Here is a 20,104-nt window from a genome sequence, read left to right on the forward strand (position 1 = left end):
CTATTGCTTTGGCGAACCAACCAAAGCAGTGGACAGGCAGGGTGGAGGTCAGGGGTGATTTGTAACAGAAAGACAGCAGCAGGAGTGAAAGGGAAGATTTAGAAGATAGTAGTGAGACCTAGTATGATGTATGGTTTAAAGAAGGTGGCACTGATGAAAAGGGTGCTGAAGATGGAGCTTCCAGGCAGGAGGAAAATAGAGGGGTCTCAGAGAAGGTTTGTAAAAGGAGAGCATGCGGAGGGTTGGTGTGATAGAAGAGGGTGTTAGGGACAGGGTGAGGCGGAGGCAAATGATCCACTGTGGTGACCCCTAGAAGGAGCACCCGAAAGAAGAAGTTTTGCTGGTGGATCTTAAGCTGCAAATCACACAGTACCTGAAGTACTCAGATAAAGTACTGTGAACTTGTACTTCAGTAAATGTAAATAATATTCAGATGCCTAAAAAGTATTATTCTAACAACACAGAAATGTTTCATTAAAGGTTAAAGTCCTCCAAATTTCCACTTTTATCAAATTAATCATGTGGACCATTCCATCTCAAATCAGCAAACTCTGACAACATTTTCTGCTCTAGGATCTCTGAGTTGCATGAACATGTTATGGTCCAGTGTTTGAACATATATAATGAGAGCTGGAAAATTTTAGCTTCATAAAGCAAATACTTAAATATTTTTTCAAACATCGAAAGCTGAGCCAATGTTTGAACACTGAATGTTTTAAGATCTAAAGAACTGTTAAAGATAAAAGCTTGAAATTTTCACTGGTCTTTCATACAATCGACATGATTAAGAATCTGTCATTCAGGACAACATAAACAAAGATCGTGTATTCAGATGCATTAAAAATATCTGAATATTGGCCACTTAAAAGAAAAAGTCCAGCACTTCTGCAAAGTTCCATATTTGAACACACACTAATAAAACCAACTTCACATTGCAAAATACACAGTGACAAGTTCTGAATAGTATATTGTTATATGATGTATTTGTTCCAAATTAAACATTCAGGTTCAACCTTATTTTTAACTTATTATTTATTTATTTGGACAAGGAAAACAAGTCTATTCCTTCTGCTTCTTTTCCTCCTGCTCACATCCCAAGAAAAATTCTCTGAGCACTGCTTCATTATTTCAGACTGTGATACTGGCAAGGGCCAGTGAAAGGAAGAAAAGGATGTGGAGCTCATTAAACAGACAAAGAGTGAATGGGAGAGAAAGAAGATAGCAACAGGTGTGTGTGTTCATGAAAGCTTACATTAAATAGAGTATTATCGTTATTAAAAAACAAAACATGAAAGACTCTGGCTGCTTCATTTTCCATTAAATATAACGTTAGAGCTTTTAGCAAAGCTGTGTTGTGATGTTTCTTCTAAAGACCACAAGGTGGCGCAATCACTGCTCTTCAATTTATTTCTTTTTTATTTATTTATTTATTTTTTGTCGTCAATAAAAATAAAATCTTAAAAATCCATGTCTGATGTCTGGCAGGACTTAAATTGTATAAATAAGCTAACAATTACAAAACGTGCTGGAAACCTTCAAAATAAAAGGTTTCCAGCACGTTTTGTAATAGTTAGCTTATTTACACATTTAGCACGCAGAAAGCACCCGCATAATGATCTTAACATAGTAACATTTAAATGTACCAGAATCGTTGTTGTATTAATATATATTAGAGCAAATATCATATGCGAGTCTTTGTGTTTACTGGGATCATGTGATAGATACGGTAGAAGAGACTGCCATGAGTGGAAAGCTCTGAGGTCATGACCCCGTGACGTAACTCGGTCTAACAGCCGAAATTACGCAACAGCCCGGCTGACAGAAGTTTCTCATCGCCCAGAGTAAAGGGTAGTAAAGGGTATCTTCAGTGATCCGTAGACCTGCATAGCGTAGTACGGGAATGTAACTATGTACTTTTACATAAGCACAGCATTGTACTCATTTTGTGTAAATATTACTTTTTTTTAACGACACCACATTTTTTCATAATAACATAATAACAGTAAAACACTAGTAATGAGACATTAAAGCCTCAGTTTTAGTAGTAAAACAGAGAGATAACACTCACGGGGTGAGTTTATGTTTATATTTGGTCATGTTATGCTTCAGGTAATGTTTTTTTTTTATGTGGCTTTACATGTCATTAGTGTTTTTTCCCCTGTGGCAGTGCAACCTTTACTTAAGAAGCTATCGCCTACTCTCCATCATAAAAACTGCAAATGTCCGGGAGCAGCGTGTGTTTCTGTTTGTAATAAAGGTACTAAAAATAATGAGAAGAAGCTGCTTTCGGCTGCTCCCTTACTCATGAGGGGTTGCCACAGTGGGCAGCTCTGCGTGTTTGATTTGGCAGAGATTTTACTGTGGATGTCCTTTGTGTTTACTCCCAGGACTAAATCTTTCTTAGGCAAATGTATAAACCGCTACTCAAGTGGTTACTGGAGCCACTATGAAATAATATTGAGAAATAGTAATACAGTCCACCAGCAAAATTCATCTATTTTTATGACTGAGGAATTGAGTAAAGGACTCGTGTTACTTCAAGGAGCTGTGGCATATCTTAAGCCACGCAGACAGTGAGTAAAAGGTTGTGATCCCTGTTAAAGCTGTAATGGGACAGCTGTAACGTGAGGCCTACTGAATGAAGGATTAACTATGGGCTACCTGCTGAGAAGGGCCTTTCAGACCAGACTGGAGAAAACAGCATTAAAACTCATTTCTGTAGGTAAGAGGTCGGGTCCAAGTCGTTGTGAATCACTGAAAGCAAGATTAGTCCAGCTGAGTAAATCATGTAATCTGTTAGCCTCTTTTTAGCAGCACTGTGTCCTCCACTCAGGATCAATTTGGGTTAAGCGTCTAAGTCGTAGTCATTGTGTCTCATCAAGATTAATTTGATTAATTCTGCTTGTCATCTTGGAAGTAAGTGATTAAGTTTGAGGACATATCACTGGATCAAAGACTGGAAAACACTAAAGGCACATTGCCAGTGACAGAATTAAACTTCTGATGAACTTTAAGAGCTGCACAGTGAGTCAAAGACCTTAATATTCTCATTCACCCATGGTAAGAGTAATTAAAGCAGTGACTTAAGACTCATGGAGGATTTCTGGGGCGCTAACAGTCCACAGCGGCTAGAGATTTTGAATACGCTGCACTGATCCAGAACCTGGGTTACAAAGATTTTTTTTCCCCTCAGTTTCTTTTACTAGTAACATTTGTCAAATTTCCTCTAAAATGAAACTTAAAAAAAAATGCATAAATGCAGAGATGATGTTCAGAGGGGGCAGCAGTTCTATCATGTCTGAATAAAGAGAGCAGATTAAAGTGGCCAAGTGTCCCCATGGTCTCATACCCAGCATGTGTCAGGATGCCACTGTTAGATCAAACTGTTTAAATATACACTTCTCTTGACTTTCAAACATTAAGCTAGGTTTGAATTTAACTAAACAGACATAACTGAACCAAAGTTGAGTTAAACCAAAGAGCACAAAGTCTGCAGCTGACTTTTATAGAACGGCCTGCCCACCCTCGATTAGCTGGACCAGTAAGAACACTATGTCCTGTCCTACACAAGCGACAATCATGTGCCTCTTTACGCATGCCAGGATCATGTATCAGCAGGAATTTATGACACCCCCTTTAAATACACGTGGACACAAGCAGTGCACCCCAGTAGAAACCCTCTACATTGTCATTTATGTGTTTTAATAACCAGCCAGAATGCAGAAATCTCCTCCAATACACTTTCATTTCATCCCGAGATCCCTTCAGCGTGACAGTAAATAACTTGTGTGTCAAACTGGTAACTGGACAAATGGCTCAAGGTCGTAGTCGTCAGTCACACCAGTTGGGAGTCAGAAGAGGCTTGGCAGGAGATAAAAGTATATTTAGAAGGTTGGAATAATCCACCTTACAACAGGTAATCCTAGAGGAAGTCACCTGTGCAAATGTTCTTCGAAACTATTTTATAATTCCGTAAATGCACAGGAGACTGCTAAAGCTAATGACTTTCTGTGAATCATTTCGCTGCGAGCATGTCTCGGTTAAAATATCGTCTGCGGGTCAACGTTCGCAGCTGATTTTGGCTGCCCCCCAACTGCAACCTGCAAGTCTAAGATTACATTTCTCACAAGAGGCAGCCAAATATCTTCCTCAGGAGGCGTGACTGAGGAGACGCGCAGCCGGGGATCTCAGTCACACTCTGTCGCGTACACTTTATACATGGCATTACACCTCAAAACCAGGCCGGAGATTCACTCTGTAGGTTGCCTTTATTTCTCGCTTACTGGCAAGGTTCCTGTGTTCAGGGAATGACATTCTGGTAAGGGGCAAAACAAAAAAGAAAATGAATGGGCCAAGAGAAGAGTGCATAACATATTCCCCCAGTACAACTAGTAGAAAATACTAGTTGGTCCCTATAAATATAGCTCGGCATTTAAGTCCTTCCAAATGTACAAGATATGTTACAGTTAAACTTCACAACATGAACAGTGAACATACAAAAACATCTTAGATGACTTTCTTAAGCTCATCATACAAGACGAGCACAAAGGCGCCACCCATGCCTCTCAGCACGTTAGACCAGGCTCCCTTGAAGAAGGCCTTGCTGCCCTCATCGCGTGCAATCTTCTTCCAGCAATCAATGGTGCCCGTGTACATGATGTCAGCTGAAGGGGAAGAGACAGAATCACACAGATGTTACAACCTCATTTAAATAGAACAGTGGGGGAAAAAAAAGAAGAGGAAGTTATACTTTGATTTTGTTGGAGTTTTATTACCTCCTTTGCGTCCAGACTGCATCATCATACGACGACGGACAGTATCGAAGGGGTAGGACGTAAGACCAGCTACGGCAGTCACACTCTGAGCAATCATCCAGCTCACTATAATGTGCGTATTCTTAGGGTCAGGAAGCATGCCTGTAAGAGAAACATTAGCCGGTGAGATTACAAGGCTAAAAACTGCTATGTAAAAAGACATAAAGCTTTGTAATGTCTCTCAGCAAACACTCACCCTTTGCTGTGTCATAGATGCCAAAGTAAGCAGCTCTATAGATGATAATGCCCTGTACTGAAACGTTGAAGCCCTGGTACAGACCCCTAAGGCCATCGGACCTGAAGATCTTCACCAAGCAGTCTCCCAGACCTTTGAACTCACGCTCGTGGCCCCCTTTGCCGACATCAGCGGCGAGACGTGTTCTGGCGAAGTCGAGGGGGTAGACGAAACAGAGGGAGGTAGCTCCGGCGGCACCGCCAGATGCCAGGTTACCCGCAAAGTATCTCCAGAACTGTTTCCTCTTGTCCACGCCGTCGAGGAAAATCTTCTTGTACTTGTCCTTGAAAGCAAAGTTTAGGGCCTGAGTGGGGAAGTATCGGATGACATTGGCCAGATTTCCTCTCCAGAAAGAGAGGAAGCCCTGCTCTTTGGGGATACGAACGACACAGTCGATGATGCCCTTGTACTGCTTGTCGACCGCAATCTGTTTGCTGGCATGTTGCACCTGTAAACAAAGCAGAGACACCGCAGTGCATTAGAGGCAGCAACAAGTGAAGCTCGTCATATCCCGTTTCCTCTTCAAGCTTTCACCTGGTCACCTTCTGAGTTGTCTAAGCTGGGAGATTCCCGTTATTCTACTGAGTCGCACACATTTGCTTTCATGTGCAGGTGGACAGCCCTTTCATTCAACAGTTCACGGCCCCGCCCCCTGCCACTGCCACTGCTGAGGCCGGGCCCAATGCAGCAGTGAAGCGCCATGGCGCAAACCTTGCTGTGACCTTGGCTGTTTGATGTCAAGACAAACTAATGACCTGTCTTGACACGAGAATAACTTTAAACACCACAGTGGCAACAGACGGTCACATTCTCCTGTCACAATGCCGCTTTTCATGCGAGCATTCAGGCCGGTCTATTACATAACAAGTGTGGTGCGCCTCGATTATGCTCGCTCCTCATCTGTGCCTGCACCAATCTCTGACAGAGCCGCTTCGATTTACTATTTTTAGCCCAGTTTCTACTCCTGACGATGCAGCAGATTTCCATTACTATTAGATTTTAAACCATTTGCCACATGCATAAGCATCTTAATAATTTCCCCTCCAAACATAAGAAATAAGAAGAAAAGCTGCAAATGAGCAACAGCAGTAGTCAACACACGTATGTGACTGATGTCAATAATTACAGTGTCATTAGGTTTTCAGGTGTTTGCACAGGGATATAAGCAGTTCACACTCACCTGGAGCAGAAGCTTCACTCTCTCGATGGGAGCTACAGCTGTTTTAGAGATGGCAGCGGCGATACCACCAGCCAAGAAGTCCTTGGCAAAGGAAATAGCTTGTTCACTCATCTTCAGTTGCTATCAGCCGCCGTCCAGCTACTCTGTTGGTGGGGTTGAAATGGCCGAATCCTATCTAGAAGTGAGGGGATTTAAGGAGGCTGTGCGCGAGAAAAAACGTGAACTTCGATTCTTTTCTGCGATTGGCCGGCTCTAGGAGTAGTGGGCGGGGCCAGGCGATGACCTTCGATTCAGATTTGGAGCTTTCCCTTGTCGCTCAGATAAATCGAGGCACGAGATCAGTCCCGCATGAGGGAAAGTTTATGAATTACTTTTGCGACTTTTTAAAACTTGCAAAGTCGCATCTGAACAGAAGTGAGAGGCGCCGTCACGGCGTTATATTATTACCATTCTTATTCAGATTAACCTGAAGGTCGTGTCAAATGTCATTCTGGGGCAGATGAGGCCTCACAGTTATGGTAAAGGTCATCCCAGCTGTTAACGTCCTTTGGCTGCCACTGAGTTGCCCACGTGAGCTGACGTGATACAGTCACCTGACTGATTTCACTCTCAACCTGAGCACACAGACCTTTAAACCAAATAACAAATTGGCCTAAAGCAAATTACCACTACAAGCAAGAGAGGAGGTTGAAGAGTTGACCGAAAATGCAGAAACAAACCAGTAAACGTATTCAGCTATAAAAAAAATTCTTGTTAATATCTTTTCATATAATAATCCGTCACATATTACAGAATCTGAAAAGTAGCTTGTTGGAGTAAACAAAACAGTAGAGGTCAATGTCAAGTTTAAACTAGCAGAAAATGGAAATACTTGTAAAGTACAAGCACCTTAAATAAGGTGCATGTCCGTAGTAACTTTAAACAATTGAAAACGGGTTAGACTGCTGACAGACAACTTAAGGGCAAAGTCACCGTAGAGGAATGTGGGTTTCAGCAAACAGGAGGTTAAATCAATGTTTTTACCTTCAGAATGAAAAACAAATCATTTAAACCTCACAAACACTTTTCTTTCTTGCCATGTTAGCGGAATACATCATCAATAATGACATACTTTAACTTAAAACTCATTAAAAATTTTGCCTTCATTCATACATTAAAATTATAACCTGTCACATGGCGCTCATGATGGTCAGAGTTCACAAAATCCATGAGCATTTTTTTAAAAACTATTTTATGTGAGCAGACTATGGCACTGATTCTAATGCAGCAAAGAGCTCCCAAAATAAATATTTATCCTAAAAGGCACATGTCAGGTAAAAAGCCATCGTAAATCATGGATGGGTAAACAACTTTTTAAAATACTTTTAAATAAAATGTAAAAGTCTGAGAGAGGTAGGCTCCTGGATGCCCTTGGATTTGCTGTTGTGTCATTTTTCAGTCTCTCGCTCCCTCTCTCTCGTTTATTTTAATAAACCAGGCATCTTTCACGTAAAGCATCACCATCGATTTCTCAAAGACGAATCCCCTGAGCCAAAGTTCCTGTTTTTCAAGTGGCGCTTGACCTCTTCCAGCTCGTTCGGCCCGAGGCTCTGGTCGACCCCCGGTGTGAGCTTGTAGCTCAAGGGGGAGATAATGTAACCGTTGCGGTAAAGGCAGACCTGCTTGCACATCTCAAAGCAGGTGAAAAGAAGGCCAAAGTAGGGAACAATCTGTAGGGGAGTAACAAAAGACAACTGCATTTTAAAGTCACGCCAACACTTTATTATTTTGATCACAGATCGACAGAGAACTTGTACTCGGTATGCACTTTATTTTCATTAAAACGGTCACAAGTAAAAACAGTTTTGGGCTATGAAGGGATCTGTAGCTTTAAGAGCGGAGCATGCTGTTCCACCTTGGTAGTGAAATTCCTGCTGTGAACTACGCACACTAAACATTGCTTTCCATGCCCCGCCCCTTGTTCCTGCGTAAAACACGTAAATGCTCTTATTTATATAACAGAAGATCAAACAGACCCGTACTTTGGCCATATAACAAGAAATTGCTACCAATGTATAAGTGAATCATACCTTTATTGTGTTGGCAGTAAGGCCGTTCCACAGTGAAAGGACGCCGTTGTGTTTAATCACCTGTATGAAACAGTCGATCATTCCAGTGAAATGGACGTCGACTCCTCCAAAATGGGGAAGACGGGCGCTTTGTGCCTGTTAAAAAGAATGAAAGCCAAAATAGGAAATGGTGAATCAGAGTTTGAAGGTGCTTATTAACTCAGAACCGGGAAGGTCAGAGGACATAATATTGTGACACTATGTGTTTGATTTTATTCAGCTGTCATTTATCAGTAAACGCAAAAGGACAGTCACAGGTAAATATAAAATATCTTCATATTGTTGGAGGGGCCACCAAAGTAGTGCCAAAGATTCAGAGAGCAACTATCAGAATTAGATTATTGTGTTTCATGGATAAAGCACGAGACCAATAGGACTATTCAAACAGCTTCATCTGTAGAGGACACTTAAAGCTAGCCAAGCTAGCCAGCAAGTTAAACTATACACGTCTTAAATCATTACCCCAAGCCTCAGCAAACATCATCCGCTGTTTCCCCCCCATTCTCTGTGCTCTGTCCCGAATTAATGTTTAACTCTGAGCTTTTTAATGACAGACACTACAGCTGAATAGCTAAATGAAGCCTTTACGCAGGACTGTTCTTTAAAGTAAGTGACGTCGGTGCGATGCTTCAGCAGACTGGAAACACACGCCGGCTGTCTGATAGTTGCTGGCTATCTTTAGAGAACATATCTATAGCTTCTGCAGAGCTGGGACACATTCACATTCCCAGCTGCTGTTGAACCTTGTTCTGCTGAACCCATCTAATAATAGGCAGATAAAACCGGATGTAGAATCCTGTCCTTTGCCACACCATTGTTCCCAATGAGTCCTTTGCAGCGTATAGACACCCTTATTTAAAAGCAACATGGTGCAGACCAACGACTCCTGTGATTATAACATTTTAAAACACATGCAGTAAATATCTCTTCTCTTTATATTTAGGTAAATCACCACTGAAGTAATTCTGATGTTAACTTTACATACTCAAAATCATTGAGTGGCTGAGTAAGGTCAGCCCGTACTTAGGTAAACATCTACTGCCCTCTTATGGACTAAATATGGTACTACAGCCAGCATGTAGGCGCATCTACACTGTAAATGTGTTGTGTTTACAATCATTTCCCAATTACTCAGTCAGCAGCTGAGAGATCTGTAGAAGAAATATGAACTTAATTAAAAAGACCAACACAGTATTTCCAGCATCGGTATGCAGCTGTAACACTTCCATTTAACACCTTTAAAAAAATATCTATGGTGTATCTATCTTTATGTTTCTATTTTAATTACTTCCAGCTTGAAAAAACAAAAAATTGTCCTGTTTCAGTTCTCCAAACATACCCCACAAGCAGAAAAGGTGTTCTGTAAACTTACTTGCATTTTCCGCTTTACAGTTTCAAAAGGGTACGAGAGGGTTTGAGCCACTCCTGCTGCCAAACAGCCGTTTATTAAGTTCTGCAGGGGAGTGAAGCGAACAGGAGGCTCCTGCCACAGCTTGTCCAAGTTCATGTAAACTGCATAACATCCGACAGAAAAGGGAACTGCACCTGTAAGGACATGAAACTAAAGGTAAAGGTGGAGTTTCGTGACATGAGATTCATATGCAAAATCTTACACGATCCACTAAAAACGAATTAGTTTGTAGCAACGTGTATACGAACCCAAGACAGTGAGGGAAAATCCCCTGTAGAGGGCGAGCAGCCCCTCATTCTTGTAGATCTTTGACAAGGAGTGAGCCACGCCGATGTATGTGGGCTGCCTGCAATTTTGAATGATCAGCCTGGTTTCTGCCACCTCCAGCGGGTACGTGGCCAGAGCAGCAACAACACCGGCCAGTCCACCAGCAAATATGGCTCTCCACTGAGAGATGAAGCCCAGTTCATCCATGTGAAGGTGGACTATCCTGCACACAGAGGAAAGAAATAAATCTATGAGAAATAAAACTCAGATGTCCCTGTAAGACAGTTTGTCTTGTAGACAGTCCAACACAATACATACACATGGATATATAGATACACATGTATAAATAGATAGCTATATAAAAAGACAAGATCCAAGTGGTTGTTCACAACATCGAAGGCCACCCTGTTTGTTTATGCATCGTGTTAGTATTTAAAATACACATGCAAATGACATTAAGTGTATTCAGAGCAGTCAGACAAGCTCTGCTGCTTTGAAATATTTTTTCGGACATCTACTGCACCTATTTTTATTTCAGAGCACTTCTTGGAAGCCTCCAACACAGAAGCACGTGAATAACTGAATCCACGTGTGTGTATTTGTGAGTGTCACAGACATATAGGAAAAGGCCTTCTTTTCCTGGAACTGTGTGTACAGCATAGGACACCAGGTTGGCCACTCAGGGCGTATTATTTATGTGCGCACACGCGTATAAGAAACAAAACGAAACAAAAACACCTCATCGGGAAACATAATGACTAATACAGATAGTAGGCAGTAGATTTGCTATTCTTTGCGGGATTACTGTTGTCTTGCCGGCTGCTTACTGCCTGTGTTTTGTCCTGAAGTTACCCAGCAGTGAATCGGTATACATGCCCTCATTTTTGCCTCATAGGCATTATTTCCTCTCACTGGGATTTTTTGTAAAACCACAGGACTCGCAGACCCAAACCAAAGTTCATCCAACTGCTTATATTTCTACGTATCAGAGCTGCAACATATAACAAACCCTAACAAAGCGGGGCTGGGAAATTTGGGACATCTTCAAAGAACGAAACCCCAAATCTCAAATATTGTGGATGTGGTTTTATTAATAATTTGAGCAATTTGTCAAGAAAAAACAACTATTTCAACAGTTTAACCTAATAAATTTGAAGGATTCTTGAGTCTACTGAAAAAAAAATGGGACGGCTTAAAGGTTTGACTGAATTTGAAGTGACGCCAGTGTCTTCCATTGCCATCCATAAGTCAAAATTGGACATTTCGATCTACTCAGTAATAAACGCAATTTCGATAGTAAGCCGAAATTATGAGAAAATAAACGTTAGTTCTACCATTTTCTACCAGTTTCGGGAATATATAACATGTTGCACCTCAGGAATACGATGGTTAATAACGGCACACTACCTGCGAGACAAAACCCGGGGAAGAGACAACCCTCGACTTTAAAACTCGGCTGAGAAAATCCAGCCTTCTGATTGGCTTAAAATGGAGCGTGCGACTCACATAGAGAAACAGGAAGTGCATCTTTAACTTCAGGGATAAAAAAAAAACAGACCATTTACGTCAACTATTTTTTATTATTTTAGGTCCTGATACATAAAGAATTAACTTGAATATTATTTTTTCTGTAATTTCAGCGTGTTTCATTCCGTTTTACACCTCAAAACACAAACGCAAAGTCGACGTCACGTGACCCAAGTCGAATAACAAACTATTTAGGATAAATTTGGGTCGAACGATCACATAAAATGCTTTGCAGTCCACACAGCGTGAGACAAACCATAAGTATAAGTAACTTTACTCACTTTCTGTATGTTGCGAGGTGAACTGCGTTGTAGGGAAACAACCGGAGGCAAGAGGCGAGATTTCCTTTCCAAAATCCCCTAAGCCCCTCATTCTGGTAGATGATGAGAAAACTTTGCCAGAAACCCCTCTTGGAGTGAAAGGTGCCCACCTGACTTTTAATTTTGACCACCTCTAAAGGTGACGTGACAGTTTTGCTAAAAAACCCGGCGAAACCGACGCACACGAAGCTCTGAGACCTCGTCAGCCTGTCGTCCTTTTTCACTGTGGCCATTGCTGCCTGGCCTTAATGCTCCAAACCGCCTGGCTCCCCCGATGGTTGCAGTTTTCTAGGATTTGCTTATACAGGTTAAACATCTAAATATAGATGGCAAGGAGGTGTCCGTTGCCCATCCCGACCGGCGGTGTAATGTGACAGTCACGTCACTTTGGTCGTTGCCGTGGGTGAGCATTGAACAGCAGAGGGCGCGCTTTGACCTCGGATCAATTATTACGTACAGACGATGCAATGCCGCAAATTAAAGTCCCTACAAATGTGAGTCATGCCTGCTGATTATCAGAAACATAAAAGATGCAAAAGCATAAAAGTTCTTCAAAATCATTATTTGGTACAAGCACCTTTGTTCTTCAACACATCTTGAACTTTCTTTGTCTTCTTGAAGGACATTCAAAGTTCTTTGGATGTTTGCTGCCTTTTGTTCTGTTCTCTGTCAAGATGATCCCACTCTGCTCTAATAATGTTGAGGTCCACATTCTGGTGAGGCCAATTCATGACTGATAATGTTCCCTTCTGTTTTTCTACCCAGGTATGCTTTTACTGAGTTGGCTGTGTGTTTGGGATCATATTCATGCTGAAAAATTAAGCGGTTTCCAATCAGATGCTTTCTAGATGATATTGCATGGTGACTCAAACTCCGATGGTGCTTTTCTGTGATCATATTTACATCAGTTTTGACACAATGCCCAACACCACCAACTTAAATGGAGCCCCAAACCATAACAGAGTGTCCACTGTGTTTAGGAGATGGCTGTAAACACTCACTATTGGACCTCTCTCCTGACCTTCTCCATACATGCTGACAATGATGAACAAAAACTTTCAAATTTGCACTTGTCATGCCATAAGACCTGTTGTCATTGATTTTCAGTCCAGTTCTTGGATACTTTGGCTTACATCAGCCTTTACTCCCAGTTTCCCTTCCTTAAGAATGGTTTTCTGAGAGCCGCCCTTCCACCGAGACCACTTCTGATGAAGCGTCAGATGACTAATTGATCAACTGAAAAGCCAGATGCATCTTTCCTAAGGAAATAATTTAAAAAGCATCCATTATCCGAAGAAAAACATTAAAAGACCTTCAGGAAGTCTGGAGAACTACTGCACAAGAAAACTTTAAAAATTGAAAGAAAGTCTGACTACTTGGAAGCAGCATATAAATTATTGAGGGGTGGCTCAAGACCCTTGCACAGTATTGTTCTGTAAATTAGTGTAATTACTGCTGTATTAGTGTATACACACATTAATCAAGACTTTTTCGTAGACTTTTTATTGCATCATCTGAAAAACATAAAAAAAACCCCAAACAAATCTGACTTAAAAAGTTCAACATTAGAAAATAAAATCTTATGTTTAACAAAAAATTAAAACTCAACCTGTGCTTAATGAAAAAAATTATAACACTGGGTCAGTCAGCAGTAATGCTATTACGCAACCTTAGCCATGTAGGCTTTTATTTTAAGGCTTTCATGCTTTGAATCCGAATAATTTATTAATCATGGGGGAGAAACTGCCTTGTTATAATGTTCTCACTTTAAATTTAAACATGAAAGGTAGAAAAATAAGAACTGTTGTGTGTTAAAATAAATACTCCAAAGTTGAACAAACCTAAACAATCACATACATGATAATGAGAAGTGGAAATAATCCAGGGGTAGGTCTGTATTCCCAATAACAATCATAGGGAGGAGTTGTAAAGATTGATGGAATGATTTCCTGTGATCTTCTGAGGTGGAACGGTTCTTTTGATAAATCTGCTCCTGTAATTATCCAGCATGTCATGCTTTGTGTGCAGGATTTTCCAGTATTGTCTGTAGCTTGGACAGCTTCCTCCGCTTCAGGCTCCACACCCACAGCCTTTCATAGTTGCTTTTTTACAAAAAATTAAAGTCACATGGCTCTGAAAAGTCACATGGCTACTACATGGCAGTCCTGCTCATAGACCACACAATAAAACACGTTGTAAAGCACAAACACTTGTCAGCAGCAGAACGCCAACCCTTGTCTTTTCTGTCAGTTTTTTGAGTTTCCTACTCAGCTTAAGGTTGATTTTGAGTTTTAAAAGGGAATGCTTGATTTGAGAGACTTCAGACAGTTAAAGACTTCCAATTTTCTTATTCATTTAATTTCAGGATCCTCTTTTGAGTTGTACTCTTCTCCAAACACGTGTTGACCAGAATTGCGCAACACATGGTTTGTTTAAAGTGAGCATACACTTAATCTCAACCCTTTTTTTGGATCTGTTAACACGTGTCAATCAGGTAAATCCTTGATGTGTTTTCTTTATTATAACAACAATGTAAATCTGGTCTGATTTACTGTATAAATCAGCAGGGATTTAATGCTGCTGTCTTGTTTCAGCTCCATGTTTGTTTTCTTCTTGTCTCTGCCTGCCAGGAGCACCTCCCTCCCTCCCTCCCCTGCCTGACATCCTCAGATGCATGCGAGGAGCCCACCTTCTGTCTGTGCCTGGGCCACTTGGCTCCTTTACAAAGGCTTTCTGGAATAACAGAGGAAACGACAGCCTGATCACAAGAGGCTCACCTCTAGCTGCCTGCTGGGGTGGAAAAGGGTGTGTGTGTGTGCGTGTGTGTGAACGGGAAAGCAGCTTTCACTGCTGCACGAAACAATCAGGGTGCAGTTGCAGCAATGATTATGAACAGGATCTAACTAAACCTGCAAGTTCGTATTTGCTATTCATGCAACTGCTCCGCTTTTATTTATTAAAGAGAAGCTGGAGTGACTGTTATTCACATCTGTGCTTCAACTATAGAATATTAAAGTAGCTGAAAGAGGCCACTTTGAAAACGCTTTGATCACGCTGTTATACATGTTTGTCTTGAAATACACAAGATAATGAGGTATCTTTCTGTAAAGATAAGCAGTGTGATGATGGCTCTTGCTGTATCTTATCAATTAATGCTTCAGCAGTCAAACAGAGCGCCTCAAAGAATCTGTTGCCAGTATGTCTCCTTTGCCGTCCTTTCCCACACTGCCTCTGCCCAACAGTATTTGTGTAGAATGCAGATAGAGCACTACCTTCTTCCTGTATGTATATCACTGTCGTGAATATGTGCTTCCTCCATGAAGAAAAGTATTGCGGGCGCTGCCTGCGTCCCTTTGTGTTTGGGGGACTGGTATCTTGCAGTAGGTGCAGGCTGGCTGAGGCATTGTCATTCTCTGGATGTCATGCGCAAGTCGACCCTTGATCTCCCACTTTGAAGTGCATTGCAGACCCGCGAGAGCAGTGGTTGTGAGCTCACAGCAATCAACAGAGGGCGCTCCATACCAGAGAGCCTGCAGACCAGAGCCCGGTGGCTCTCCTCCTCACAGATTGGTGCCAGGCTCACAGAGCTCTGCAGTAAAATTCTCACCTCATTATCTCAGACAGTCACATCACAGGCTTGTGTGGGCAGGGGAAGGGAAGAAAGGCTCGGGGGTGGGCAAGAGGAACAGGCTTGGGTGGCTGACACTAGAGTCTCTCTCTCTGTGAGTGTGTCTTTCTTTAAAGGGGGGGTGGGGGTGTTGCACTGGTGATGAGGCTTGAGTACAATTTACTGTGGCACTGCTTTAACACCTCTAACAACAGGGATCAGGCCAAACTGCTCCTGGCTCACTTAACAGGAATGGGAGACGTGTTATTCATGGGAGCTTAAATTTGAATTAATGGTTTCTGTGATTGTGTAAACTGTGAAAGGTTGTTAGGGGTTGTTAGGAATAGTGAATGCAATTTTGCACCTCATTATTGGGATCAGTATTTATCGCAACGCACGTTAAAACTGCCATTATGTCAGCTCTGCAGAGCAGTAAATGTGTTTATATACACTATAAAGTGTAAAATTAGTGATAAATCTGTGGCCTTAAAGGGGTTAATTTGTGTAATTGTGTTAGTGACCTTTGACATTTCTCGTTACTTTAAAAAGACAAACCTTATATTACACTTGTTTCTTCTGTAACACATGTTTTTCCCTGTAAAAACCTACGAATGAACTATTTAGTCAGGATGCAGATGACCAGGAGGTCCATTGTTTGTGAGGATGCAGTGGAGAACTTCTGGCAGCTGCTGCCCCCCCTTATCTTTTCCATGTACAGTCAATAAATCAATATCAAATCTAAGGAACAGGAAGCCAGATGGCCTTCCCACAACCTCTCCAGGACAGCCATCTCTCAGGTCCTCCTCAGCTACTGTACCACTGGTGCATGCAGCGGTCCTTTGAAGACATGCACATTCAACAAGCAGCTCAATGAATGACTAAAGGGAACAAATAAGCTGTTACGACTCTGCTCAAATCAGTGTTTGTGTTTCTATCCACATCAAAGGCCTCAGTCTGTTTGATATTCAGCCCCCACACCTTGATCCGAGCCACGTACAGGTAGAAGGGAGGAGCAGTCCATTGAGAAGAGAGAGGGTCATGTGGTTGCCTCTTTCAGCCCCAGCTTGAGGGTAGTTGACCCAGACGAAGGGTCTGGTCATGTTTCTTATTCCCCAGGGTGCTATTTATTGAGACACCTATTGATTACATGCTTTAAAGAATATCCACTTTTTTTTTTAGCAGTGATTACAACGTAGAATGCATTTTCAGATTTTGACATTCAAAGTCTTGTAATATTAACTGAAAAAAAGCCGTGGTTCAGTTGGTTCACTTGATGCTGGCTAGGTGAAGTGAGTTCAGTGTGGCCAGTTACCTAAATACATCCCGCCAGACCCATCTTAATTTCTGTTAAGGCCAGGGGTCGGGTTAAACAGTAGTTTGATTGAATGGCTGTTCACAGGCCGGTGTGAAATGCCATCTCTTTTGCAATGTGGGAGTAGAAAAAGGGGGTTTCTGTGGCCTTTGTGTGGCCCACAGTCTTAGAGCACGGACCCATTGTTAGAGCCTGACCAGCCAGCCCCTCAGACTCTCCTTTAACCTGCTTTGTCTCAAGCAGTGTGACCATTTCCTTCATTCAGGTCAGGGCAGGGTCGTGACTTTGGACACCAGTCTCCTCTGTCTGTCTGCCCTAGCCGGTATACTCATAAATGCATGTGCCACTGAGACAGATGTGCTGTTGTCACATGTCAGATGTAGCTGAACTAAGAAGATAAGTATGACTAGGTCAGGTGTACTCCTAAATCACATTAATATAAACTTGACATTAAAATAATACCTAAAGTTTAAGCTGCATTGCACAAGTCAGAATACATTTAAGAAAATATGTCACTTTTGTGAGTGTGTAAACAACAGTACCTCATGCACACAGCTAAGATTAGTGCTTTACTGCCTTGAAGTTGTGCAACTGCTTAAAAGAGTGCTCAGTTCCCTCCTCCCTGCGTCCTGAGCCTGGACCTGCCTTATCATGGCCTGGCCATCACGGTGATAAGAGGAGGAAAGACCAAGGGGCCATAACGAACAGTGTGCGTGATCCAGGTCAACAGTGTGAGGAGACTAGACTCAAGAGGGAGGGAAGAGGGACAAGAATATTATCTGATAAGAATCACAGAAGTCTTTTGATGTCAAAGGGGCTGATCCAAGGCTACAGGGTGTCATGCTGAGAGGACGAGCAGAATGACACAGCAGGTACAAACAAGCAGGCCCTTGAAGATCATCCTGGTCTTAAGCACACATACACAGGAGAACCCTAGACTCGCGCACAAACACTTTTCTTTGGCTTATATCTTTTTACAAATAACATGTAATTTTATAAGAAAATAACAGCAAGAAATTCAAGATTCATTCAATTCAAGATTCAAGGACTTGTCAATACAACAATATACACAGTAGTATACTGAAAATGGCGTTTTGACCCCAAGCCCCCCTATGGTGCATTTATAAGAATATTAAAAAAAATAGGTGAACAGTTAACAGTGTAAAAAAAAAAAAGAAAAATTAACTATGACTCAGCAAATCTTTAGCAGTGTTGTCCAAAACGAACCACAGCTGACTGTGAGATTACTGAAGCTTGAATGCAGTGAGTGTAGTCTGGTTTGGGTCATAAGTCACTGATTAAAATCTATCATGTGCAAGCCAGACAGGACCTGAGGCTACAGTGCAAGCTGCTGCCTGAACCAAATGCCTCGTTGTCTTGCCCAGGGCGAGCTGCAGAAGGTTTATTTTATTTTTATTTTCTTTCTTTTGCCTGGAGTGGCCAGAGGAGGAGTAGGCAAGCTGCTGCAGTGTTACAGTGTCCTTGGTTTCCCCTTAGCAACAGCTAAAAACAAAAGACCACACACACAAACGCCCCTTCGCTCATTTGCAAAGTAAGGCCCAATGAGAAGCGTTACACTACAAAGACGAAGGAAACTAGTAGTTTTCTTCATTCTCATCAAGTTGCTTTAAATGATGTTGTCTTACATGCATTGTTATGTCATTGATGCCTCTGAGCCCTTGGTCCCCAGTGGACCAAAAAATCATTAAAAAAACACATCACAGTGACCTTTTACCTCATTACAGCGCTTTTTTAAAATGGATTTTATGTAATCTTACATGCGCCATTGTGTAAGACCTGAAAAGAACACTAGTCTAATACACTTTTTACTGCAGCTGAAGTCGTGTTTGGTCACAACTACAGCACCCAGCTGTTTAGGAGAAGTGTCATTTTGAAAGCAAAGAAAACAAACTGAATATTTGTGAGCTGTGCTTGAAGGCATGCCCCGTATGTCTTTTTTTTTTTTACTGTGATCTATCAGGAGAGGTGTGACTCTTTATGAAAGAAACTGGACAAAATTTCTCCTCATCAAGCCAAAGAATCTGGTATCAGCAACCTGTTACATCCACACTCCAATTAAAAGAATTAAGATGTAAGGAGCCTTCATTATCAGCTCTCTCCGAAGGACATCAAAGGCTGAGGTGGAGTGAGAGTGCAGCTGCCCTGATGGTGTGAGTTTCTCCTCTCTCACTCCAGAAGAACTTGTTTGTGTTGAGGATGTTTACTGATCCCGGGGAAGACAAACAGCCTGTTTCTTGTTTGTAGGCGCCACAAGTCAAACACAGAGCTGTGGGTCCTTTCTGTGTGTGCGAGAGCGAGGCTTTGGGATACATTTTATTGTTTGGCCATTGTTTGTCTTTTATCTGTCGTTGCAACTTACTTCCAACCTTCTCATCATGGGCCAAAATTCAAAAAAAGAAAGACAAGGAAAGACATATGCCTTTTGTCAATGACAGAAACCAGATCTGTACAAAGGCTCTGCATACTGAGATGAGATTTTCTGATAGATATCCTGTTTCATGTTTAATCAATAAATATCAAAACCACAGATACTCTGTTACCAATATGTGTATATGTGTTTAGCTTTATTAGTAGGTTTATATATATTTGCATTTAGTACTTTTTAAAAAAAAATAAATTGAGTTATAGTACCTAACCTAAACACATGGTGTCACTCTTTCTCATCTATTTCACCAACACATGGAGGCCCTCATAGTTTTTGTGACCCATTTCACATGTATCACATACCAATATGGTTGCTGTAAATAATGTTTCTGGCATGATTTGTTTAAATTTGACAGCAAAAAGTGCTGTTATGAAATACAAGCACTCATAATATTTGTTTGGACTACTTTAAAGTGACTTTTAGTTAGATATTTGCTCTTTTTTCTGTTGTTGTGAAAATGTTGGGTAAGCAATCACAGCATTTTAAATTATGCAAAGATCTTTCCACAAAATCAAATGAAAGGTGCTCCATTGTGCTTTTACAACTGATTTATTTATGTTCTAATTTTAATAATAATGTCAGCAAAGAAACCCTAAAGATCATGAAAGATGTGCGGCCCGACTTCCCTGCTCTCTTATGAAATACAGACCACGTGACATCTGTATTGCCTTGTGGAGAGCTTCATTCTGTGAGCTTGTATCAGCAAATGTCACTTTGAATTGAAGCTTCCTAACACAGCTATAAATCCTGGGGTGAACAGGCTTTCACAGAGAGGTTTTATGGCACTGAGACTTCCCTTCCTTTCTGTAGGGGGTATCGTGCTTTACACTGTCCATGTGTCACAGCCCTTTTAACTGGTGCAGTGCCAAAACTGCTA

At 41.5% G+C, this 20,104-nt stretch overlaps 2 protein-coding genes across 2 annotated transcripts; both read right to left on the reverse strand.

Annotated features, from left to right (window-relative positions):
• Positions 1 to 4,249: 4,249 nt before the first annotated feature.
• On the reverse strand, positions 4,250 to 6,409 carry slc25a5 (solute carrier family 25 member 5). The gene is made up of 4 exons (XM_085432219.1): positions 6,230 to 6,409; positions 5,011 to 5,497; positions 4,776 to 4,916; positions 4,250 to 4,664 (listed from the first exon to the last, which is right to left on the reverse strand). Exons 1-4 carry the CDS (start codon positions 6,338 to 6,340, stop codon positions 4,507 to 4,509), a joined length of 897 nt encoding a protein of 298 aa, XP_085288345.1. The 5' UTR covers positions 6,341 to 6,409; the 3' UTR covers positions 4,250 to 4,506.
• Positions 6,410 to 6,959: 550 nt separating this feature from the next.
• Positions 6,960 to 12,265, reverse strand: slc25a43 (solute carrier family 25 member 43). The gene is made up of 5 exons (XM_085432206.1): positions 11,824 to 12,265; positions 9,997 to 10,238; positions 9,710 to 9,882; positions 8,299 to 8,433; positions 6,960 to 7,938 (listed from the first exon to the last, which is right to left on the reverse strand). The coding sequence occupies exons 1-5, from the start codon at positions 12,093 to 12,095 to the stop codon at positions 7,726 to 7,728; spliced, it is 1,035 nt and encodes a 344-aa protein (XP_085288332.1). The 5' UTR covers positions 12,096 to 12,265; the 3' UTR covers positions 6,960 to 7,725.
• Positions 12,266 to 20,104: the final 7,839 nt, after the last annotated feature.

Source organism: Copadichromis virginalis, linkage group LG2 (genome assembly GCF_057382275.1).
Source record: "Copadichromis virginalis isolate Kocher_CV1m ecotype Utaka linkage group LG2, C_Virginalis_male_GT1.1, whole genome shotgun sequence".
NCBI classification, from domain to species: Eukaryota; Metazoa; Chordata; class Actinopteri; order Cichliformes; family Cichlidae; genus Copadichromis; species Copadichromis virginalis.